Source organism: Eptatretus burgeri, chromosome 1 (genome assembly GCF_056783735.1).
Source record: "Eptatretus burgeri isolate ZD-2024b chromosome 1, Ebu_testis_v1, whole genome shotgun sequence".
NCBI lineage: Eukaryota > Metazoa > Chordata > Myxini > Myxiniformes > Myxinidae > Eptatretus > Eptatretus burgeri.
The window spans coordinates 24426727-24452955 of NC_140961.1; the positions used below are offsets into that span (position 1 = coordinate 24426727).

The following is a 26229-nucleotide window of genomic DNA, read 5'->3' on the forward strand; positions in this document are numbered from 1 at the left end:
ATGGCCGGCATCTTCATCCTACAGGACTCGTGGATGTCCACGTTCATTTGCGGGAGCCGGGTGCTACGCACAAAGAGGACTTTTCTTCGGGGACAGCAGCAGCGTTGTCAGGTGGCGTGACCCTCGTGGGCGTCATGCCAAACACGTTGCCTTCAATCACGGACCAGGAGACTCTTTCACTTGCACTTAAGGTGAATATTGTCTCTCTGGTCATTTGATGTGTGGTAATGAAACAGACAAGAGATGAAAAATAAATGGCAACGATTCAATTTGCCGCATCTGAGGAATCTAATCGAGTCTGAGGCTTTGGCTCGTTCATAAACTTCTTTTTGGATTGGGATTAAAACTTTGGGAATAAGTACTTGTTGATCAGACTTGGGATTCACAGGTTGTCTGTGTTAGATAAACATGCAAAGCTGGATTAGGTTTACACAGGTGGTGAGGTAATCTACTTTAAAATGTAACTTTGCCTGGAAAACAAATTGTTCACCTTTTCGTGTATGGGCCTGACGTTTCCACGAAATAACAGAACATTTTGAACTATCGGTGGACATTTTTTTATTTTAATGTGGACTACTAATTTCCTTAGTGTATGAGGAGTGTGCAGAACGTTTTAGCCGACAAACAACATCATCAACATATGAATGCTGGCAGGACAGCGGAGGGGTATACACACTCGCCTCGAAGCTGCCTAGCCTAGGTTTGAATCTTGACCCAGCTATAAACTGCCTTCCCGGTGTTTTATGGGCAGGATAATTAATCAATGTGTGCACCGTCCCTCGGATGGACGTTAAACTGGACATCCCATCTGCCAGCACCAGTTGTAGTTGTTAGATGTTTATGATCTCATGGTGTCCTTCGTGAAGAGTGGATGCTCTATCGCTGGCATCCTGAACAAATTATTCCTGCTCTAACCTGCAGATGGCACTGCATTAGCTGCACAGCCGTGCTCTGAGCCAATGATGCTACCCCACAGCCTTGCGCTGCACACGAACGAAGATAACTTAGTAGTTTAGTTTTTGAAATACAAAATATATGCAAGTCCCATTCTTCTTAAGGTGTGGTTGGGTACTGTATCCTCAAAGAGAACTTGCATTCTTATTTGCAATAACATGATCACAATAACAATAGCGGATTTTTATTTTATCACATTTTTCTCTTCTATCAAAGTTTGAGTTTTCTTGGATTTGAATTTTATGATTTCATGAGATTTATTCTTCTGACCGTAACATCTCAATGGAATCGGCCATTCATAATTCCCTCTTCTTGGTGGTTGTACTCTTCTGAATCTGGAATCAAGTCTAAATCCCATACTCCAACTCCTAACAGAAGCATTCTACACTGTTGTGCCCACTCATCCTTTGAAGTTCTCCCACTCCACCATATTCAGATCATTATGCAAAAACAGGTGTAACTACCCTTTCAAGATTGGATATGAGCATCCAGAAATGCTGTGTCATAGTCTGGCTGGTTGTTTAACCAATAGTTTTACCATTCCACCTCATCGTTTAGATGGTAAAAGGACAGGAATTAATTGAGGGGGGGGAGAGAGGATGGGAGGGGTTTGGGGAAATATAAATAAACAAGGACAAATGTGTCCAAGAGCAGCGTCCTAAAGGTTTTGTCGGCTAAAAAAAACAACAAAAAAAACAACAACAACTTCCGATATTTCGTCACGTGCCTTGATTAAGCCAATAGCGAGACCCGTCATCGTGTATTTGCGTATTTACGATATATAGTGTATTTACGAAATAAATAGTGTATTTACGAAATTACAATACGATAATGGAATAATCTTTAAATAGTAACGTGAACTTTTCGAAACTTTAAAGCAAAGTCCGAATATATTTAAAAGTTCATGATAGACGCTCTCAAAAGGCACCGTCAATGCGAGGATGTGTACAGGTGTTTAGTATTTAAGGAGATCCGGATCTTGTATATACAAGAGCCGAGTCCTAGAGGTTAAGGTCTTGTCTTCACAAGAAGAACAAGAACAAGAACAAGAAGAAGAACAACAACGCCGAGCTCTCTATGAGCAGCGTTCGTGTAGCGAGCAGCGTTCGCGTAGCGAATGCTGCTAAAAATAAAATATAAAAAACCAATGTCACCCCCAGGATGACCAGTATCTTGCCAAAATGTGAACATGAGTGACTTATTTATTCGATTAAAGTTACTCAAAAAATAAGGGTTTCGTCGACCTTGATGCTTGACCTTTTTGTGACCTTGACCTTTATATTTTTGTACGGTTAATGGTATCTCTCCAGGACCGTTGTACATGAAATATCAAGAGATTTTGATGAGAACTGAGGAAATAAAATTTTCATGAAAAATCCGTTTTTTCGTCATGACGTCATCAAATGACGTCATAGCGTCAAACTTTTGACAGATCTGGAAAGCACTTATCAAGCGCTTTCATATGAGGTATTACTCGATATGGTATCTAAGATTTCAAAATTTGACCTTGGGGTCAAAAACTTTCGACCTCCAGCGCTAACCATGAAGGTCAAGGCCGATCGCCACCAAAAATTAATCAGCTGAGCGCCAGACCATGAACTATATTCCCATGAGGTTTGAAGACGATCCGATCAAAATTACTCAAAAAATAAGGGTTTCGTCGACTCCCCTGATTTGCGACAAAGTGACCTTGACCTTTGACTTTGACCTTGAAAATTTTATGCACTGAAAGGGACCTCTATAGGACTCTGATATGTGAAGTTACAAAAATTTCCAATGATAACTGTGCTCTGCAGAGTGATCGATACGTGATTACAGACAAACAAAAATATTAAAAAAAAATAAAAACCATACAAGCTGACTAACATATCTTGCAAAAACTTCGTTTTGGCAAGATAAAAAATTTTCCGACAAGATGTCATTGAGATGGCACACTTGCTTTTCTTTGAGGTTTTGTCTGTGTTCAATCCTCAATCCGATTATGAAACGTCGGACTGGTTCTTTGCTGGCGTAGCTTTGCATCAAAAAGTATGCTGTCTCGCAGAGAGGATGCTAAGCTAAGCTGCAGATCGCAACTTCATGGAACATTGTATGACCCAGAAATAGTAGGAGCAAATTTTGTCTTCATTGATTCATTGTATCGGCCCAAAGACCTCGATTCTTCAAATAGTATTGTGACAAATTTGACCACAAAGGAAGTCCTACATGTTTGGATAGGTGGAGAGAATGCTTCACATGTGTTTACAGGTCGCACTATGGTCCTTTTCTGACAAAATAGCGTTCCTGTAGGAGGGGCACATCCCCTGAAAGTGGTTTGTTTGACTTTCCTTTACTTGTGTTTTTATTTTATTTTTTCGCTCATTTTATATTAAATCATCAATTACTTTTTTGTAATAAATACTAAGTGCTTTTTCGATTCATTTGCGAAGCTTTATGCCAGCTATTTTACACGTGGACTTGGTATGTACGATGTCGGTGTCTGATTGATTTGTAGAAACGTACGTATTTGTATGTTTAGAGGCCATTTACAGATGATGTACAACTGGGAGAAGGGAAGGAAAGCCTCAAACATACCAAAAGAGGGTGTGAGACAAACCACTGTTTTGCATAAATAATATATAGATGGCCTCTTAAGTGGTATTGCACACCGCTCCTTCCCAATTCCATATCCAGGTGATGCATGACGCCATCGCTGGGTGCCGAAGGAAGGGAGTACTCTGTTTTCACTCCATTTGTTTTCTTGTTTATTTGTCCTCGCGATATCTCAGCCATCCTTTGAGCTAGGAAGATGAAATTTGGGGACAAAAGTGAAGATGTGATTTGGCAGAAAAGTTTTTTTTTTTTTCTTCAATTAATTAATTCATTACACAATTATCATCGATTTCTTATTTACTTATTTATTTTATTTCTTTTCCTGGCAAATATCTCGGCCACCCTTTGAGCTTGGAAGCTGATATTTGGACATGACGGTGAACAAGTCATCTGACTATAAAGGGTGTTTTTGATTTATTGATTAATCAGTTAATTATTTCATTTTTTTCGATTCATTACTTGATTTTAAAAAAAAAACTACAGATTCGGATGAAGCAGTGATGGTTTGGGTATGCTATCAGCCAATTGATTAAGAAATAAATTATTATGCTATTTTTATTTATTTATTTTAATTATGCAATTAATCAATCAATTATTGTACACTACTCCCTCCCAATTCCGACTCCATGTGATGCAAGGCGGTAGGGCGCCGCGCTGGATGATTGTTTTTTTAAATTTATTAGGCATGGGGGCGGTGTACTTTGAATGTAACAGTACTTTTTATATTTTCAGTTTTCCCCTAGTTCCTGCAGGCATGTCGCTATGGTATCTTTACTTGTTGCTCATTGTACCTTTGACGTAACCCGACTGGTTTTAGTTAATTATTTGTTTTATCTCTGCAGCTGGCAAAGGCTGGAGCTCGTTGTGATTATGCCCTATTCCTGGGTGCGACTGCCAAAAACAGCAACATCCTCTTGAACCTTGCAGGACAAGCAGCTGGACTTAAGATGTATCTCAATGACACGTTCACCACTCTTCGTATAGATAATGTTGCTACGTGGATGGAGGTATTTTTAGTGTTATCATCGACGAATGTGGGTTTTTACATTTACAGCCGATGTTCCTTTTTCCTTTAAAGGTCAATGACGTTTTCTATCCAAGGGAAATGTAAAAATTTTTTTCAACTTTCTGATTTATTTATTAAATGAGAAATGAAAAAGGAACCATTACTTTTAATTGGAGACCTGTTAACCTCTACACACACTGTGTATTTTGTATGGAAATATTGGCCAATGTATGATTGTATGTCAATCCATGAATGTACGATATAAAAACAAAAAAACCAGCAAAATTCCACTGTACCACAGATCTCACCAAATGCAGGGTTGTGGTGTCAACGGAAACTTAGAAAAACCCCATTTTTGAAAATCCTGTTTGTAAATTGCTGCATTTCCCTTTTTAGCCTAAATTTAAAAGTTAATTAAAAAAATTTGAAGCGTAAAAGACTGAAGAAACTAGGTTGTGGTGGTTTGGGCACGTGATGGAAAGGATGAGGAACCAATCAAGAAAATATGGAATGAGCCAATTATAGGGAAAAGATCAAGAGGAACACCGAAAGTAGAGTGGAGGGATGCAGTGGAAAGAGATTTGAAGAACAAGGGATTGAGAGAAGAAGATGCGGAGGAGAATGGAGAAGGCGAATCTGAGTAGCTGACCCTTAATTGTTGCGATTGTGGCGTAAAGAAGAAGAAGAAAAAGTCCTGTGAATGGAATTCCTGTTTTAATCATAAATTCATACAGATCAGTACAGTTTGTGTCATCCCTTTTTATTGTCTTATAGGTGCTTCAATCATGTGCCTGGTGCCATTATTAACTAGAACGGTACTCGGAGCGCATACCTCCGCCAGGCTGAACAGTTTACATTTTGTATCCCACTGATAGGATGGATCTGGATTCGGACCTGATATAAAATTTAATCAGCTTGTTCTCGTCACCTAACCAACTCATCCACAAGTTTTGTCGTAACCCATGCAGAACCTTTTGAGATGTTGTGCTATATGTTGTTTTTGGCCCTATCTCTCAATGGTGAAGAATTTAAAAAATTCTCGTATCCGGATACGCACCAAAATCTAATCAATTTGCGCTTATCACACACCCAACCTGTCCACCAAGTTTTGTCTGAATACGTCCATAACTTTTTGAGATATCCTGCTCACAGACAAATAAGGCTGAAAACATAACCTCCGTTCACCTTCGGTGACAGAGGGAACAAGATTTCATTCTTATTCTTGTGGTTTGTTCCATTGTCATTTGTTACAAAAAGCATTTATATTGAAAGTCCTGGAAAATAACTTTTTTGTCCAGGAAAACTCCTGGAATTTTGGTCTTCCAAGGCTGTGCGAACCATGGGTTCAGGGGTGTAGCCTTTTTCTATTATATACTGCAGGAAGTCCGGCTTGAACAAATGGTGTGTATCGTGGACTCATCGACATGATATCCATGGCCGACCGATGCTACACTCATCCCGCCACGCAACTTGTCTAAAATCACGATTTTCTCTGTGACTGTCATAACCTTACGGTATTTCTTTACTCCACTACAACATGGAGAGGCTTGACGTTTCAATGGTACACTGTATTTAAGGAAATGGCATACAGCTCCATAAAGTTGAGTTAAATAAATCTCCTGGGCACAAACTGACTTGACCACGGTGCTATGCAGACTGAACACAGCGCAGTTGGGAGAAGATGGCAGGGGACATCACCTCTGTGCATGATGGTGTCACAGCGCCACATTCAAACCCATGCATAATCAAGTTTTATGGATGTTCGGGAAAGCATATGAATGAATCTGCGTTGGACGAGGGTTTCCTGTACTGCAATCGAAACAGACTATGATGTTGCCATGCTTTCACTTTAAAACTGCTTGCATTCACACGTAACCAAAAAATGATTGCCAAGGGAATAAAAAGTTGCCTGCCAAGAATATCGCTAATGCTTGTGAAAGTCCGTTAGTCATGGATTAAATATTGCCTGAGATTAGGTCCACCTTCTCCTGTTTGTTACAAAATTGATGGACATTTATAGTATGTATTGCAATTCTGTGTTGGCTGTGATTTTCTTATTTAATTTTATTTTTGGAGTAAAGTATCCCTAATACGCACACACACACACACACACACACACACACACACACACACACACACACACACACACACACACACACACACACACACACACACACACACACACCTATTCTGAAGATTCAATAGCTCAATCGGCTTTTTTCCACATTAGTGAAGAGGCCCTGGATTTGACACCATGGTTGAGTCAGGTTTTTTTCACACTAGCCTGAACTTACCTCTTCCTTCAGTTGTTTCACGCCTGTTTTTTTCACATGTGGGAATTTATTTCTGTTTATTAATATTTAATATATTTATTTGTATTTATTATTAAGTAATTATCCTGTTTCTGGCATTGTAAAGGCAGATTTGCGAGAACATTTGACCGTTAACCTTGCTCATTTGTTTTTGTTCCACCGACACTAATTGGCTATGCTGACTTATAATTCATTTTCTAATCTTTAATTTTTCTTTCTTTTTTATTTTCTTTTTTTTTAATGAAAAAAATAACATTTTGTATGCCATTGGACTGTTTTTATGAACATTTTTTAACCAAAATGCTTTTTTTGTGTTTTTGTAAAATTTATCATGTGGTATTCACAAATCGGGATGATGATGTGCTCGCACTTTACAGCACTTTGAGCGCTGGCCGAAGCAGCTTCCAATTGCTGTGCATGCTGAGAGGCAGACTGTGGCTGCTATATTGATGGTGGCCCAACTCTATAAACGTCACGTACATATCTGCCACGTGGCCAAAAAGGAGGAGGTGAGAAAATTTTATTAGCCCATCTTCCACGCAGTGGGAGACTGGCTTTTGCGATCATTTCTGTCTGTGTGTCTGTCCAGGCCGTAACATTTTTACCATTTGAGCTTTTGTCATCAAATTTTCAACAAAGCTTTATTATGATAATTATGATAATATGGAGAAAACTAATAATTTGTTCAAAAGGTCAAAGGTCAATGTCACGTCAATTTTCATCCAATTGACCTGAAATTTTAAGAATTTGCATATTGGGTCACTGAATTGGTTCACAAATTGGACATGAATCCACGGATATGGTGCAAACGAGTAGATGAGTTGCCGAACTGAAAGTGAAAATAAAATAAATTGATGAGGAAAGCAACAGGGGGTGGGGTCCATCAGTGTGTAAGAGATGTGGGTGTGTGAAAAGCAGGAGTTTATGGATGGCACTCTGGAAAAATTGAGGGCATTAGGTTCCTGTTGTGTCATATATATATATATATATATATATATATATATATATATATATATATATATATATATATATATATATATATATATATATATATACATATATATATATATATACATATATATATATATATATATATACATATATATATATATATATATATATATATATATATATATATATATATATATATATATATATATATATATATATATATATATATATATATATATATATATATATATATATATATATATATATATATATATATATATACATATATATATATATATATATATATATATATATATATATATATATATATATATATATATATATATATATATATATATATATATATATATATATATATATATATATATATATATATATATATATATATATATATATATATATATATATATATATATATATATATATATATATATATATATATATATATATATATATATATATATATATATATATATATATATATATATATATATATATATATATATATATATATATATATATATATATATATATATATATATATATATATATATATATATATATATATATATATATATATATATATATATATATATATATATATATATATATATATATATATATATATATATATATACATATATATATACATATATATATATATACATATATATATATATATATATATATATATATATATATATATATATATATATATATATATATATATATATATATATATATATATATATATATATATATATATATATATATATATATATATATATATATATATATATATATATATATATATATAACAGAACTCTGAATTTCCCCTACACAATGGAAGCAAAAACAAAATCATATTTTTTGTGGACAATGTGGTCAGCATATTGTGAAGAGAAACTTTAAACAACATATGGAGTGTAAAGAACACATGGAATGCAACACAAACCCCATCAAAAGACTGATTACAATGTACCCCCCCCCCCCCAATGTAATCAGACACCCCCCCCCAAAAAAAAACAACAACAACAACATTTAGATTACTATATTCAATACAGAGAAGAAGAAAACACAAGTCGTAATTAATGCAAACAAAAACGGCTGAAAAATAATTCTAAAGATATATACAGCAAAATATAAAGCCTATTTTACACCCATTTTAAAAAGAAAAATTTTACACTTTAAATGTGCCAAGAACACCACATTATGAATATATGTGATTAAAAATATATAATGTACTGCAACAGGGATTAAAACGCAAAATAAACACTCGAGAAATACTCACTAATTCAAGTTCTATTTGTTGTGATACTTGGGAAACGTTTTTTTTAATTTTTTAATTTTAGGCACACTAAAAGATATTTTAAAAACTAAAAAAAACATCATCAAAATAAAGACCAATTACTGCACCGTAGTCCCAAAAAGGAAGCCAGACATAACAATATACACACACACACACACACACACACACACACACACACACACACACACACACACACACACACACACACACACTCGCACACATATGAAGCCATCCACCAGACTCCATAGCATAGAATTAGAAGATCTTTTCTGAGTCTGGGAGGTCGGCTGTTCAAACCCTGGCCGAGTCGTACCAAAGACTTTAAAAAGTAGTGCGTTCTGTTTCCTTGCTTGATGGTCAGCATTTGAAGAGGATAGAACATGGGCAAACAACCATGGGTTGGCAACCATTGTGCAAGCTTGATGGACCTAATGGCTTCCTCTGACATTGAAGCTCCCATATTATTAAGAACTCTTGCCTTGTTTGAAAAGTTAATTGTCTAAAGGCAAGTTTGACAGAAGTGGAAATGTTTCTAGTTTTCTCTGACACACCAATAACTTCAAAAGAGCTGGGTATATAATTTTTGTATGAGATTACAACTTTCTCAACACCTACCCCCACCCCCGGCCACCCCACTTCTCAGATTCTCATCATTCGTGCAGCAAAGGAGCATGGTGTGCTAGTGACATGTGAAGTGTCTCCGCATCATCTTTTTTTGTGCGACGAGGATGTGGAACAACTTGGTTGTGGTCGAGCACAAGTCCGCCCCATGCTCGGAACTCGTGAAGACATGGAGTCACTTTGGGAGAACTTGGACATCATTGACTGCTTTGCTTCTGACCACGGTTAGAATTGTTCACTGCTTTTGTCCCTTTTGGGTGCTTCCTACTGAGTGATAGTTTCAGACCATCAACAAGTTGTGTTCACAAAGATTGTGGAAGATAAAACATTTCTGATTTAGATGCAGCCAGAAACTTATTCCCCTTATATTAGCATGTATGGAGTGTGTGAAGATCGTGCTACCACAGTACCTCTCCTCCACAACCTCCACCTTTTATTTCCTCTTCCTTTTCCAAGCTTGAGAATGTCCACAGACATTGATTTCCCCCATGACTCCTCAACATAAGCTTGATGCTTTTGGTTTATACATGAACTTTCATTGATTAAACATGAATCACCAAATTTCTTTTTTTTATCCTGCTGTTTAATCCACCTGATAAATAAATGTAGAACACCCTTCCATAATCAGATTAAATTTTAGTTCAGGTCTGAGTCCAGATCCAGCCTATCAGTGGGATACAAAACATAAACTAATCAGCTTTGCAGAGGTATGCGCTCTACCGAGTGCCGTTCTAGTTTAGAATGTATCGTTCTAGTTTAGAATGTATCGTGAGCTTTTCCAGTATTTTGCTTGGGGTGCATAAGAGAAATGTGCTGATATGATGCTGGGTTATTGGGAGGTTCAGTATTGGTGTAATGATTGTTTCGTCCATGTAAGAGGGAATTTTATTGTATCTATGATTGGTTGTATATTTTTGTTCATGCATTCATGGCTCACGGGTCTGGGTGTTGGGGAAAGGTGGAGGGTGGTGGAGCTTCAATGTTAAGCTTCAATATCTTTAGCCTTTTGGTGATTAATCTGTTTCCTGGAATGATGGGTTTGTGACTGATTTTGAAGCGGTCATTGATAGGATTGACTGATTACTGATTTTTGTTTGGGATTGTGCGTCTTGATTGATTGATTGCTGCTTATTGTGATGGTGGTGGGCTGTTTCATGAGTTCTATTTAATATAGGCCGCTCGAATTTTCTTCTGTTTGTTTTATGCTAAAGACTGTTGATGAATCGTTCCCAATTTTTCTGTTTTTGGCCGTTGTTGAGTGTGGTAATTGTGTTGTTTGAGACACTAATTTACTGTTTGTCATGAAGGTTGAGGTTTGACTTTTGTTTGAGAGTATTTCTTTGTTTAATGAAATGTTTCATTTCTGTTGTGACGTTGGGATTGAAATTTAGAATATGGCCTTTTTGGGATGAAATTATTCGATGCATTTGTTCCTATTTTGTTTGAATCGAGTGCAAAGAAGTCATAATTTATAAAAGCTTGTTCTCTGCATTGTGTGAAGTTGTGCCAATTGTCTTTGTTCAGGTTGGCATATGTTCTTTAGTGATCTTTAGAAATGGATTTGGGGTTGAATTGATGTTTGATGATTATAATTATGGGAAGGTGATCCAATGATAGATTGGAAGTCCTGTGTCAGGATGTGCTAGCCTTGAGTATGGGAGGGCACATAGTTATATCATGGGATGTGGGAGAGTTCTGAGGGCAGAGAGGGGGTCGAGTAGGCGACTTGTGATCATAATAGTCCAGTAGAAATTACATTGGACCAAGACATTTCTGTTAACAGGCCAATTATTGTTTTAAACAGTACAGAAGGGTGTATTTAGTCACTACATAAAACCCAAGAAAAATCAAGATTGGGAAAAAAAAATTTTGGGACCGATTACATTGATAGGGTGTCTTTTCGTGCAAAACCCATATTTACATGTGTACTTTGGTAATCAAATTATTTCTGCTAATAATGGCTTCCAACTATAATGTCTTATTGAAATTTGATATTCAAATACTAAAAGAGTATAAAATATATCAACTTTGGGAAATAAATTTACTTATTTACATAAATCCAAGATGGCCACCATACAGAGTTGTCCTATGTGGTATGATGAAATAAGGTGTTTCCAAATTGAACAATGTGAATAATATCAATTTATTTCAATAATATATTAGCTTTGAAATATAATGTATTATCTTTAATAGATGTATGATTTAATTTATTGATTTAATTATGAATCCAAGATGGTCGCCATTTGAATAATCAATTTCACATTTCCTTCTATATCATGTTTTGAAATAATAGTCACTGTTAGAGTGTCTAAATACTTAAATATGATTGGTCTATACTTTATAATTAGATATTCATACTCTACAGTAATTGTAACCATACTATTGCAATATTTTCATTATGTATACTAAACCAATATTCTAAATACTTATTGTCCCATGAACATCTTCTAAAATATATTTCATATCTTATGGCAAAATACCCTGAGATATATTATGGCATGACTTACCTATAATTATAATAGTGAATCGAAGTGTCTCTCCTCGTACATTAATTCATGAAAACTTACAATACAGGTGTTCATGTTATTCATAGAAGACATATGGCAACCAGTATCTTGTGCAAATCAGTATCTTGTGTAACTTCAACTAACGACACAGGGAAACAATAAGCTTTTGTACACTTCACCATATTCACATTCCTTACTAGTCATCAGCCATATCGGCATTGAGAACAGGGGAAGGGCTTGAACAGAACCCTTTGCACTCAGGTCCAAAAGCTCCTGTACAGTGTGCTGTTTCTCATCTTCCTCCATAATATCAGGGAGTCTATCACACCATGAAGTAAAAAAGTTGTTTTGAATATCACGGGTTGGGTTTTCAGTTGTTTCTTTAGATATTCTATCATGCTCTGCCATAAAGAATTGCATACACTTTCGGTGATATGTTGCCTCCACGGCACAAATGTCACCTGCAACAATGATGTGGGCCTTAACATCTGCCACCTTGGTATCAGATCTGTTGTCACAGATATCAAGTAGTGTTTCTTGTAACACACTTTTCCTACCCCTCCCGACGATTTCAACATTGCTGATACCTGCATTTCTATTTGGATGCTTGTGTATTTCTCCCAAGTCAATCTTACTGGCACATATGAGAGAGTGAGTCTTATACTCAAACACATCATCCCCTGATCTGAAAACACATGGATCAATATTTTCATTATCAAGTTGCTGTGCCTTCTGAATATTGAAAGATGAGGTGTATGTCTTTCGGCAATTTTCATGCACAAAGTTGTTCTGATTCGAGGTAAGGGTGTTGTGAAGTAAATCATTTCATTGAATAGATGCCTTGATCAGAGAGTTGACACCCTTCTCTCTCAGTTGCACTTCTCCTTCACCACTGTGACATATAACACATGCCATGCCAGTGGGCCAACCACACCTGAAAGAATAAATTAATTCCAAAGTTAGCAATTATAGGATAAATCATTAGAAAACTTAGTTATAAATTCCAATAAAATGTTAAGATATTTAGAAATGTCATTGTTTTAAGACATTCTTATAATTAAGATATTTTATTTCATATATGCAATGTAATTACATTGTAGCATTATAAATATATTTAAATGTATTTAATTCCAGGCAAAATAGTTGATAGTTTTAAGAAAATCCATTTGAAGGTTCTAAAATATATAGTAATCTTATTATGTTTTCAAGAAAACAGCATCTGAGCAATCGGAACAAGTCAAAGGATGATGTTCCGAATGCTTCAAAATCTAGCACTGAAATCAGGAATCCTTGAAAGTAAAGTAAGCAACGTGATTCTTTTCAGGTGTTCCCTCATTCTAGCAATGAACAATATTGATCACAGCCAGATTTGAAGTTATAGATACCTATATAAATTGTTTTTAAAATAAATTGGCACCAAGAAGGCTACAGTCTATTGATAGTAACAACACTCGAGCATGAAAAGATATCTAGTTTTTTTATATGATTGCCAAAATCAGAGTTGCAATTGATGCTAATGGTAACTTTCAAGAATTTTTTGGATGTCAAAGGAGGTTTGCACCTTTGCATAGTATTTATATTGGCAGTTTGGTTATCCAGAGCTGAGGCCCTAAGAGGTCAAATACACTAGGCTGGCACTACTCTCATTTTCTTTCAATTGCAAGGATACTACATCATTATGTGTGGGCATAATGTTTCTTTGGTCTTTATATGTATTTTACAAGAACATTGTATCTCAACATTCATACATACCTTCTTGTTAGTCCATTTGTGCAGGTACCAGCAGGTCCAGTAACCTTGACATGTATTTGTTTATAGTAGCAACGGTACAGTCTTCCTACAACTATTGTCATATATATTGCTGAAACAAGGCATTGGGTCCTTTTTTAAAAATCAATTAAAACCTATTTGCCCATTCTTGATTTTTCTTGGGTTTTGTGTACATGATGAGTGGACGCTGGACATCTATAGATGATTTAATGCAATAATTGGCCTGTTAACACAAATGTCTAGGTTAATTTATTTTTACGTCAATTTCTACTGGACTATAAGGGTACTCGCGGGAACTTCCAACCTCTGGGCGGGAGTACCCTTCTTGGCCCGCCTTCGGTGGGCAATGTGCTGCGGCACATTCTTGGAAGTGCACTTTTTAATTTTTGAACGAGGGTTAGAACCGGGTTTGGAATCTCTACATAGGCCCAATAACTATTAAATGTAAATTTTGGAGTTTTGGTGACATCCACGTTTGCTCCATTATAGTAAGATTTAAATGGTGTAATTGTTCTGGAATTCATTCACTTCTTGTGTCTTGATTTTAGTTGGTTAACCAGGAGGGGTCTTTTACATCGAGGTCCCCTCCGATTAAGTCCGGGATATTTTGTGGATTAGTAAGTTGGGGTTGGTATCCTGGTGGGCACGAGTTTGGTGGGGGTACATAAATGTTGATACTGTTTCAATGAATTTTCCCTATTTATTTATTTATTTATTATTATTTTTTTTATAGAGGTAGTTTCATGGTCGTCGTCAGGAAGCAGCTTATGTTGGAAAATGTGTTTTTGTGGTTGAGAATGAGTCCTCCACCTCTGTTGCCTTGTCGATTCTTTCTAATTAAGGAATGGTTTGGGAAGATGTGTGGATAACTTGGAGACACTTGTCTTCATGGAAATTGGCAAACGTCATTCACATTCACAAGAGGGGTGCAAAAACCGATTCTCAACTACAGACCAGGAGGCTTCCATTTACAAGCAGTCGTGGAATACATCATCGATGCAAACATCAAGCCTTTCCTCTTTTCAAACCGGCTAATCTCTGACTATCAGTTAGGGCTTTGTCCCGATCGCTGAACTTTGGACATGCTTCTGCTTCTCTCTTAGTAATGGTACAAGGCCCTAAATCTCAACCAACGCCAAAATTGTCTCCCGAGAGACGTATCTCGGGCATTCAATAGAGTCTGGCGTCCTGCTCTGCTTGCCAAGCTCGTTACCAGTGGCCTACAAAGCCACTGTCAGACCTGATCTGACCTTCTTGATGACTTCCAATCGTGCAGACGGTGCATTGCTCTCCTCTCCGAGTGGAAGCTGGAACGTGTCCAACTGGAGGAAGATAAGCTAAATGTGCTCGTATTACTACTCAGTTTTTCTGAAATATGTTCTTTAAAAACAATGACCTGGGGAGTTTATACGATCACAATGTAACTGTAAAATAATTGTCTTGCACATATAATTACCCTGTGCATGCAAAACGAAAAGCGAGGTTAAGCAATTGGTTCACTTTGTCTGTCTGTCTGTCTGTCTGCCTGTCTGTCTGTCTGTCTGTCTGTCTGTCTGTCCGTGTGTCAACAAACATCAGTTTATGATCACGGAACAACTCGATTTCAATTGAATGTTTTATTTTGAATATGAATCAGAAAACGAACCTGTAGTTTAGCTGTACTTTAGCTCTGAATTTGTCCTGATCACACATGCACAGGTGAGGAGTCAGATGATTAAAAAAAAAAACAATACTGCCTACCTGTCTGACAGTCAAACAAAATTGAAAATCATTCCAAACAGGAAACTTACTGTTTTTAAGGATGTCATAAAGGACACACACCAGGCACGAAGAACTAACATAACGTTTTGAATAAGGTGGTGTAAAAGACGCTGCATCAACGGCAATAAACTTCCGAAAAAAGCTTTTCGACAATCTTTATAATCTTTATTTAATTTCAATATAATTATTCACTTGAACACTGGAACACAAATCGCCTTTCTGTCACTTTCAAAACCCTTCCGTTTCACAGTACTTGGAAAAAATATTACGGCATTTTATGTCATCATGACCAATCAGATTTGGCGCTCGCAGACCCCTCCCTTGTCCTTGTTTCTCAAGACTGTGTTAGGGAAAGTGCTCTGTGAACTCTCCAGTTGATGTTTGAGATTAGTTTAGAATAAATAAATAAATATAATTTGGGCTAAAAAAAAATATCATTTGCATGTCTACACAAGATAATGTGGGATGGATGAAATGGTAAAATAGGATTCATGGGTAAATATTCTTAAAACTTGTGGATTATAACAAAGCCTTGATATTTATTGTTCCTGCATGCCCCGGACCCCCATTGCAATTTCTCTCACAGCCCCTCATACGTTGGCTGAGAAGGACGGAGAAAACCCTCCACCTGGCTATCCTGGCCTGGAAACTATGCTACCTCTGCTGCTTACTGCAACTAACGATGGGCGCCTCACCATTGATGATATTGTTACTCGTATGCACGATAACCCTCGTCGCATATTCCACCTACCTGAGCAAGACAACACTTACGTTGAGGTTGATGCAGTGTTGAAAAGTTACATTCAAAATTTTAATTTACCTTTTCTGATTCCTGGTCTGCAGAATTGTAATCGATGAAATGTTTATACATGCCACGGAGTAAATCATTGAAAGTTGTGATTACTCATATTGTTTGTAAGATGTAGAATTGCACGAGTAATAATTATCTAATAACTTGCTGACAAGCTGACGGAAAGTATTGCTAGTACCTGTCCCCCTCCCCGAGATTCCTGCAGATACGGCATAAGTCAGTCCCATTGGTATTCTTTTTTTTTTTTAATATAAAACATTGTCGTTTTTAATGTTTTTTTTTTTCCACTAAAAGGTGGATGTGGACCAGGAGTGGATCATTCCAGACAAACCTCAATTCAGCAAAGCAGGTTGGACACCTTTTGCTGGGCGTCGGGTGAAAGGCATGGTGCGGCGGGTCGTGCTGCACGGAGAGGTGGCTTTCATCGATGGGAAGGTATGCAATTCATCGATGGGAAGGAAGTGGGCAATGTAATTGAAGTTGATCATTTAAATTTTTGACTTTCTCAAAAGAATGATTAGGTACTTGGTAGAATATATTTGTAGGTCTGTTTGTTTCATTAAACATTTATTTCCCTTTTTCTCCCCTCTCCTTCCATATTCTCCAATCCCACTTTCTCTCTCCTATTAATCCTGTTCAACTACATATTCTCAATTTTAAGTTCTTCACTTTCACACACTTAGTGACTTTGTTCCAGCTTTATACTGGATACACTAAGTGGATGGAACAACAGTGTTGCCCTGACGAGCCCAAAAAAGGGTGAAACTAGTCAGAAGCTTTGCTTTACATCTGCTTGGTGACCATTTAATCTTGTCATCTTTGCACTCCAAGGGGCCCTTCTGGGGCTGCAGTCATGACGGTATTGTCAAGGAATATCAGAATATATAGTGTGTGTGTTGTGTTGTCACCCATACTTTTATACTTTCTCAACCTCTGACTCATTAGCTCGCCTGTTCGAAGAACAGAGAGCTACAGCGATACCCCCGGCTTGAGCGTCAGCGTGAGCGTGAAAATGTAAAAAAAATTTATATTACGGAAAAACTCCTCGACGGATTTCGATGAAACTTGGTGTGGGGGTTAGGTATGGTCCAAGGATCATGCCATTAGATTTTGGACTTTGTCCTCCCCCCCAAAAAAAAATTTAGAGAAAAAAAATTTTTTTTTTTGCATTTCTACATGTTTTAAGTGATTTTCAACCCCCGCCCCCCCCAAAAAAAATTGTTAGAGAAAAAATAATTTTTTGCAACTTTTTTTTCAACAAAATTTCGATTTCCTTTTTTTTGCATTTCTACATGTTTTAAGTGGCAGCCGGGCATAGTGGCGTGCGACTGTAATCCGGCTACTCGGAGGCTTGGGTTGGTGGATCGCTTGAGGACGGAAGCTTTGCACTGGGCCGCGCTATGAAAGGGTGAAGGGCAGCCCGGAATCATGGCGAAACCCAATCCTTATCCCTGTGTCGTAAGAGGCGACCAGGGTTACGTCAGGAAGGGCATCCGGCGTAAAACCTGTGCCAAATCAGTATGCGGATCATAACGGATGATCCGCTTTGGCGACCCCTAACGGGAGCAGCCGAAAGACGAACAACACAACATGTTTTAAGTGATTTCCAACCCCCTCCCCCCACCCCAAAAAAAAGTTGGAGAAAAGAACTATAACTCTGTCAGCACTGTTGACATCATATTTAATGAATAAGATATAAGGTTCACTTGAGTGACCCAGCAGTATTGGCGGCGGAGGTTTTGCACTCTCCCGAGTGCTCCCCATCTAGTTTCCTTTCTAATGTTTTTATCTACCACACTTTTTTATACTCCCGATATATATATATATATATATATATATATATATATATATATATATATATTGTTGCGGATTCGCGCCCGCCGGCGTGCGAGCGGCCACGTAACTCGAATCGCGGCACGTCGCCCACTGGACGGACAATCCAGTCGTGACCCTCTCGGACTAACGCCGGGAACTAGTCACGGGTGGACCTTTCGGCCTCACCACGATCGTGCCAATCGGCCCCCCGCGTGGGATAGGGTTGCTCGCCAAATTCGACCTACCTAAGTACCCACACGGAGGGTAGACCGGGCGATCGCACCTCGCCGCAGGTCGACTTCGGACACGGGCCACTTTAAGCGACCCGTTCCGTACTATCGGGATAACCGAGCGGTGTTATCGACGGCCTCGACGGTTCAATTACTTATCGGGCGTTTTAGCCCACGACCAACCCTTTACGTGAAGTAAGATGGAGATTCAATAGAGGAAAAGACGAAGCGAAGCGGGAAAACAGTTCAACATAAAGCACATTTATTTCACGATGAACGGAAAGCACACATATACAATTACACCAAAAGCAAATGTAAAAGAAGAAGAAACACAATATTACACAAAAAGCAAATATAAAAGAGAAACACAATGCTGATCTATTACCGACTACGCGAGCACACGGCAACACTTATGCAGTTTTACTTCACAGACGGCGCCGACAACACATATACCCAAAGCAAAAGAAAAGGACCACCCTCAAGGATGAGGCGGGCCTGGGGCCGAGACCGCGTCGGGCCTACCCGTCTGGTGATGAGCCGCGAAATGGCGCTGGCGCCCCGACTCCGCGGGCCTCGCTGGGACTGCCTGGTATGGGGTGGGGACGGGGCCCCCTTCTCGCACTATCTCAGCGCGGGGGGAAACAGGAGGGGGTTGTTGATGCTCGGGGGGAAGGAGGATATCTCCCTGTCTCGGGTCCCGCGACGAGCGTCTCCACCACGACCTCGGTCGCGCCGCCGGCCTCTCCCTCCGCAGCTCCCTGACTCCGACACGAGCACCCCCTCGACCGCCTTCGCCGCCGCCACCTCTCCACAGCTCCGTCCTCTTCACTCTGACTACTACCACTTCTTCCCAGCTCCACCGACAACTTCTTAACTGCGAACTCCTTGACTGACGAACGCAGCCGTTTATATCCCCCGTGGCCTCGCTCCTTCACCTTTGACCCTTTACCTCCGACCCTTCACCTCTAACTGGCTCCCCATTGGACCGAGGAAAAGTGGGCGTGAATGCTTTTTGATCCATGAATTTGCATATAGCGACCACACTCCAACGTACCTGGAGGCGGGGCCAAATCGCCCCACGCTCACCGATAGGACGGAACAGAAGTGGGCGTGAGTCGTTTTTGATCCGTTTTCTTCGGAAAGGCCGGCACTTTTGCACCCCTGCTCGGTGCGCGCCCTGCACGAGTCCAGTATCGGTGCCCACAAGCGGCGTGGGAATGACGGTGATGCGATGGTTGCGAGGGCGAGTTGTGACGGTAAAGGTCGTGGCTGTTGTTGTGAAGCGGCGTTGCGGTTGGTGGTTGTTGTGTGATGGCTGTTGAGACGTGGTTGGTGGTGGTAGTAATGGCGGCTGGTCCAAAATAAAGATAGTAAAAGAAAAACGGCTATCTAAAAGGGTCGCAGCCCGCATGAATGACATTTATTCCCTCTAAACAACGGGTTTGGACCTAACTACACATGTACTTACCGAGATACCTCACCTAAGGGACCTGAATGGTGGTTTGCGAATTTCGTCAACCACAACACTACCCCCTCCCCTTTTTACAGACTCGTCCCGAGTCGTCAAATTTTCGTGTGCCATCATGTGTAGTTTTCCCCTAGTACATTTTACCTACGGATCCCTGAGTGCGACATTCATGGTATTCGTGTCCCCAAAATAAATAACTTGAGGGCTGAGTAAATACCTAAACAAACTCAGTCACACGGACGACTTAAATAAAATTGCCGGCGCTAAGACAGACATGCCGGGGGCGCACTCATATGTACAGTATATCTTAACCTTAACTTACAAATCTTACACTAAACCATGGCCCAGGATCAATGAACTCTGCAAAAAGAAAGCAGTTAGCAGGGAGCCAGGCTGCTCGCATGCAGTCTCTGACGCAAACAATGCAGGTGACAGGGAACGTGGCCGGCTGCTCACACGCAGTCCAAGGCCTTCCCTTTTGAACTGAACGCAGTGAACCACAACGGTGCATGGGCTGCACAAACGTAGTCTCCGTGCCAGCTCAAGTGGCACACGCAATGAACACAACGAATGGATGGATGAATGGTTTGAACTGAACGCAGTGAACCACAACGGTGCATGGGCTGCACAAACGCAGTCTCCGTGCCAGCTCAAGTGGCACACGCAATGAACACAACGAATGGATGGATGAATGGTTTGAACTGAACGCAAACACGGTGCACGGGCCGCCACTGCAGGCCCGTGTTGTAGCTGCCAACAGGGCAGTTCTTGCAGCTTGCAAACTGTTGCTTTTACGATGATCCCGGCGCGCATGGAAATGAACAGGGGGGGCAAAGCAAAATTGAACGGGGCTGGTGAACGTGGGCAGTGGGCATGGCAAAGGCAGCAGGCAAACACAGCCCGCAGAAGAAGGCCGCTGCAGGCAAACACAGCCGGCAGACGAACTGGCCGGCACAGGCCTTGAAGCAAAACAGCCAGCTGCCGATGAAGTGGGCCGGCCTTTGCCTTGCAGCAACGCAGCCAGCAGATGAAGCTGGCCAGCCTTTGCCGTTCCGTGGAGGTTGGTGGAGGGAGTGCGGTGGTGCTGGCCACTCGGAAGGCGGGCTCGGACCTACCCTACGGTCTCCCTCCCAACCTATCGCCTTTGCCTGTCACTGTCCATACCCACTCCCTTAATTTGTGAAACCCAATTTTGCCCCAACTTATTTTTTTGTTGTTTTCATTTTTACTTCCCCTCCATAAATCGTCCCCTAACCCCCTTTATCGTCTTTGTTCGGCTAACCTATCCTGTCAACTAGCCTACTCCCAACCCCTACGTTCCTTTCCCGGAGGGGAATAAGGGAGAGCTAACGTCCTGTGTCGAGGCCCAATTCAAGCCTCAGGATGGCCTCCCCAGAGTTCAGCGATCTATAACCAAAGTGGGTCCAGCGGCCCACAACGACAGCGAGGGGATGGATGGTGCGGAGGGGTACACTTCCTAATCTACCCTATCCATTTAACTGTTAAACTACCCCGGGGCTTTCAACAAGCGCCTCTCGCTTAAACTATTGGTTCTATCAACCCAGATTCCCGTCGCCTGTGTTGGTGTCCTCACAATTTCGGGCCTCGCCCCCCAATTTTCTCTCCGTGCCCTCACACGGTCTCATGGCTGGGACACGTGACTCCCTTTGGCAGGCACGACCCTCTGCCGAATCTCCAGCTATGGCACCCCTGGGCACTACACTGCCTCCGAGCCTACCAGCTCCCTAACACCGGGGAGTGCCCCCCATGGCACCTCCCCTGAAACGCACACGTGGCAGACTGGCTTCCCAGGCCCCTTTCCGAGGGTCACCCGTGCCCACAACACTGCCCACGCAGCTAATGGTGCCCCGGGCCCCCGCACCAAGCAGGCGCACCCGTGCCCACTACGCTATCCCGGCCCCCCATGGGCCCTTGGCCTACCACGGCCGACTAGCCTGGTGCCCGGGGTACCCACTCAGCGATACTCACCTTTCGCAGCCACGCTCCCAGCCTGTCAACAGGGCTCCTGCACCCCTCCAAACGGGTTTCGAGCCTACTTCCCCACCAACAACAAAACGACCTCCATTTTGTAAATTTGACTAACCCCCTAACTCACTTTATACTGACCCCGGTGTCCCTTGGGCGGGAGTCACTCCTCCCCCCAATCACTCATCGCACCATGCATTCCCCATTTGCTCCACTCACACAGACCCGCTGGCCTCACTCACTCACCAAGCACACGCTTCCACTTCACTCACCAACTCTTCAACACACTCACCGCTGAACTCTACCATCCTTCTAACTACCTACCCTAACTAACTCGTGCTCCCACGTCGTCCCTTAAACTACAGCACGTTCCTTTTAACACTACGTAGCTAAGCTACGTCCCCACTACACATTCACTGTCTGTCACTGTCTCAAATGTCCCAAAAATTATTTACCCAACCTAAATCTCGCTACAATCCCTCTAACTAATCCATTCCACGGACTCCATGAGGACTTACCCCTGCCCCATGAAGTCGGTCTAACTAAGCTAACCCTTCCCCCTAACTAGTTTCCATCCTGTGCCCTGGTCAAGGGGGTCTTCCACCCCTTGCCCAGGAATCCTGTGCACCCGAAAGTGAGGCTTGCTTTTTTTTTTCTTTTTTTTTTTTTACATGCGCAGCACCAGCGCGGCAACTCACAGCTCGCGCACTTTGCACCTGCCCGTGACGTCATGCAGCTGCACGTGTTCCTCGTCCCTCCTTGGACGGTACCATCCAGCAGGGATACCCCTCCTGCCGGATTCCAACCCCGCGTGCAGCCATGACGTCACCGTGCGCATAAAAAAAAACACAAGCCCCACGTCTCGTGGGGTTCCCCACGCGAACACATGTGCTTTGCCCGTTGGAGCTTAACACACACGATCGCGTGGAGAACCTGTCCGGTCCAAATCCGTAATCCTGCCTAAACTTTGTCCGTCCGCGGGATCGGCAAATCCACCGCGTGCGTTTCCGGACCGGGACTTCACTCTCGCAAGCGAGCACGTGGGGGCCTCGTGCGTTGCACAGCACGGACCTCGTGCTCACTGCTGGGTGAACCCGGCACGGTCCCCGAAACAACTACAGCCGCTACTCGGCTTTCTTTCCTCACATGTCGCCGTCGTCGCCGCCGCCATTCGACACACGCACTCCCGCGTGTTACGACGCTAACACACCTCACCATTAAACTCACCCCGGGAGACGCGGCTGCATGTTCACACATGCCCACCGACATCTCCCTTACATACCGCCGTCTCACACACACGGTCTCCCTTGCACTCGGCCGTTCACTCACGCATGCCATTACCCTTGCACACGTGGCTCCCCTCACTCGCGGCCTTCCACTCACTCGTGCCATTTCCCTCACACAAACCACACCACTCACACACGCGGGGGCACTCACCCGCGGTTCCTCATCCACACACCGTCCCTCACTTACACACGCGGGGGCACTCACCCGCGATGCCTCACTCATACTGGCCGTTTCACTCACACACACGGCGTCTTCCACTTGCGGTGCCCTTTTTACACACGGCGTGCTGGGAAGCACGTACTCCGGCACAATCGCCACCACACCACTCACACACGGGGTCGCTTCCACACACGGGGACGCACTCACACCTTGCACCACACACACAGGGACAACCACACTGGGGATTTGTGTCCCCACAAGGGTCTCCGGGGCCTCTATACCCCCCAAGCTCTCCGTGCACCTGTCCACAGCACTCGTCCCCTCAACCTCGCAAAGCACGACCGAACTCACCTGGTCGTGACTCGCCTCAAGGGGGCATACTCCCTCCCCTCGTTCCTGGAGGAGGCCATCCAGCTGCTCGCACTGGGTCTCCACCCAGTCCACCAGCTCACCCCCATTGTCCTCCACTACCTCCGTGTGTGTGTGTGCGTCTCTATCCCCGTCTTCATCGTGTAGTCTTCCCTCTATCGTTCCCATCTCCCGTGTCTCTGCCAACTCAGTCACCTCTTCACCCTTTATCTCCCTTGTCTCAACTATCATTTCCGTCTCTTCTCTTGTTATCTCCCTCGTGCACGTCTCCGTCACCCCAATTAGTTTGTCCCTCTCGGTTACCGTCACTTTTTCTGTCACGACCCTCGCCCAACACGCCCCCCGAATTATTTTGTCACCCGCCTCCACCGCGGGCCCGACAGCCGTTGCACCCCCTCCCAGCTCGTTCGCTCCCACACGTGGAGTCGCCATTTTAAGCTCCCTGCTAACGGCCTTCATGCCCGCCTGCAGGCATCGGCCCATGTTCTGCGTCTCACCCCGCAGCTTTTTCGTTTCTTCCTTCATGTTTGTTTCCATTCCGTTCATTTGCTTGTTCATTCCGTTCATTTGCTTGTTCATTCCGTTCATTTGCTTGTTCATGCCTTTTATTTCGTTTGTGTTTGTATCCATCTTTTCGTTCATTTGTTGTGTATTCGCATCCATCTTTTCATTCATGCTTTTTATTTCATCCATTTTTTGTATATTCGCATCCATCCTCGCTGTCATTGCCGCTAGCATGGCGAATAGCTGGGCCATGTCGGGTGCGCTTGGGTGAGCCGATTCGGCCAGGATCGGGAGGTTTTGGTGGAGAGGGGGAGGGGAGGTGTCATACACCGCGGCCGCTGCCGCACCTATTTCGGGCTCTGGGTTCAGTTGGGCGAGTTCGTTTTCCTGTACAACCAACATTTCCTGCACGGGGATTTCGTCCTGAGCCATGGATTCTACACATTCTACATCCATTTCTAATACCCCCGGCCCCCGCTCGCCTTGAGACGCCATCTTGCTTCTCGTAAAGGGTTAATTTAGCTCGCTCGTAATTTGGAGGGAATCGGGGTCGCTCCTCTCACCCCTGGACCGATTCCCGTGAATTTAGCTGGAGACAGGAGAGCCCGTTTTCCCGTTCTCCGATACCAGTGCCGCGAGGAGGGCGATGAGTTTATATCGCACGACCTGACACCAGTGTTGCGGATTCGCGCCCGCCGGCGTGCGAGCGGCCACGTAACTCGAATCGCGGCACGTCGCCCACCGGACGGACAATCCAGTCGTGACCCTCTCGGACTAACGCCAGGAACTAGTCACGGGTGGACCTTTTGGCCTCACCACGATCGTGCCAATCGGCCCCCCGCGTGGGATAGGGTTGCTCGCCAAATTCGACCTACCTAAGTACCCACACGGAGGGTAGACCGGGCGATCGCACTTCGCCGCAGGTCGACTTCGGACACGGGCCACTTTAAGCGACCCGTTCCGTACTATCGGGATAACCGAGCGGTGTTATCGTCGGCCTCGACGGTTCGATTAATTATCGGGCGTTTTAGCCCACGACCAACCCTTTACGTGAAGTAAGATGGAGATTCAATAGAGGAAAAGACGAAGCGAAGCGGGAAAACAGTTCAACATAAAGCACATTTATTTCACGATGAACGGAAAGCACACATATACAATTACACCAAAAGCAAATGTAAAAGAAGAAGAAACACAATATTACACAAAAAGCAAATATAAAAGAGAAACACAATGCAGATCTATTACCGACTACGCGAGCACACGGCAACACTTATGCAGTTTTACTTCACAGACGGCGCCGACAACACATATACCCAAAGCAAAAGAAAAGGACCACCCTCAAGGATGAGGCGGGCCTGGGGCCGAGACCGCGTCGGGCCTACCCGTCTGGTGATGAGCCGCGAAATGGCGCTGGCGCCCCGACTCCGCGGGCCTCGCTGGGACTGCCTGGTATGGGGTGGGGACGGGGCCCCCTTCTCGCACTATCTCAGCGCGGGGGGGAAACAGGAGGGGGTTGTTGATGCTCGGGGGGAAGGAGGATATCTCCCTGTCTCGAGTCCCGCGACGAGCGTCTCCACCACGACCTCGGTCGCGCCGCCGGCCTCTCCCTCCGCAGCTCCCCGACTCCGACACGAGCACCCCCTCGACCGCCTTCGCCGCCGCCACCTCTCCACAGCTCCGTCCTCTTCACTCTGACTACTACCACTTCTTCCCAGCTCCACCGACAACTTCTTAACTGCGAACTCCTTGACTGACGAACGCAGCCGTTTATATCCCCCGTGGCCTCGCTCCTTCAC

General features: G+C 42.5%; 1 protein-coding gene across 2 annotated transcripts in view; it reads left to right on the forward strand.

The window, feature by feature from the left end:
* Positions 1–26229, forward strand: part of CAD (carbamoyl-phosphate synthetase 2, aspartate transcarbamylase, and dihydroorotase) — a 246727-nt gene that overhangs the window by 129308 nt on the left and 91190 nt on the right. For both annotated transcript variants that reach the window (XM_085870414.1, XM_085877653.1), the window contains exons 28-33: positions 25–191; positions 4389–4553; positions 7242–7373; positions 9789–9990; positions 16391–16581; positions 16910–17050. In XM_085870414.1, coding sequence (XP_085726540.1) covers positions 25–191; positions 4389–4553; positions 7242–7373; positions 9789–9990; positions 16391–16581; positions 16910–17050 — 998 coding nt within the window. The remainder of the gene's footprint in view (positions 1–24; positions 192–4388; positions 4554–7241; positions 7374–9788; positions 9991–16390; positions 16582–16909; positions 17051–26229) is intronic.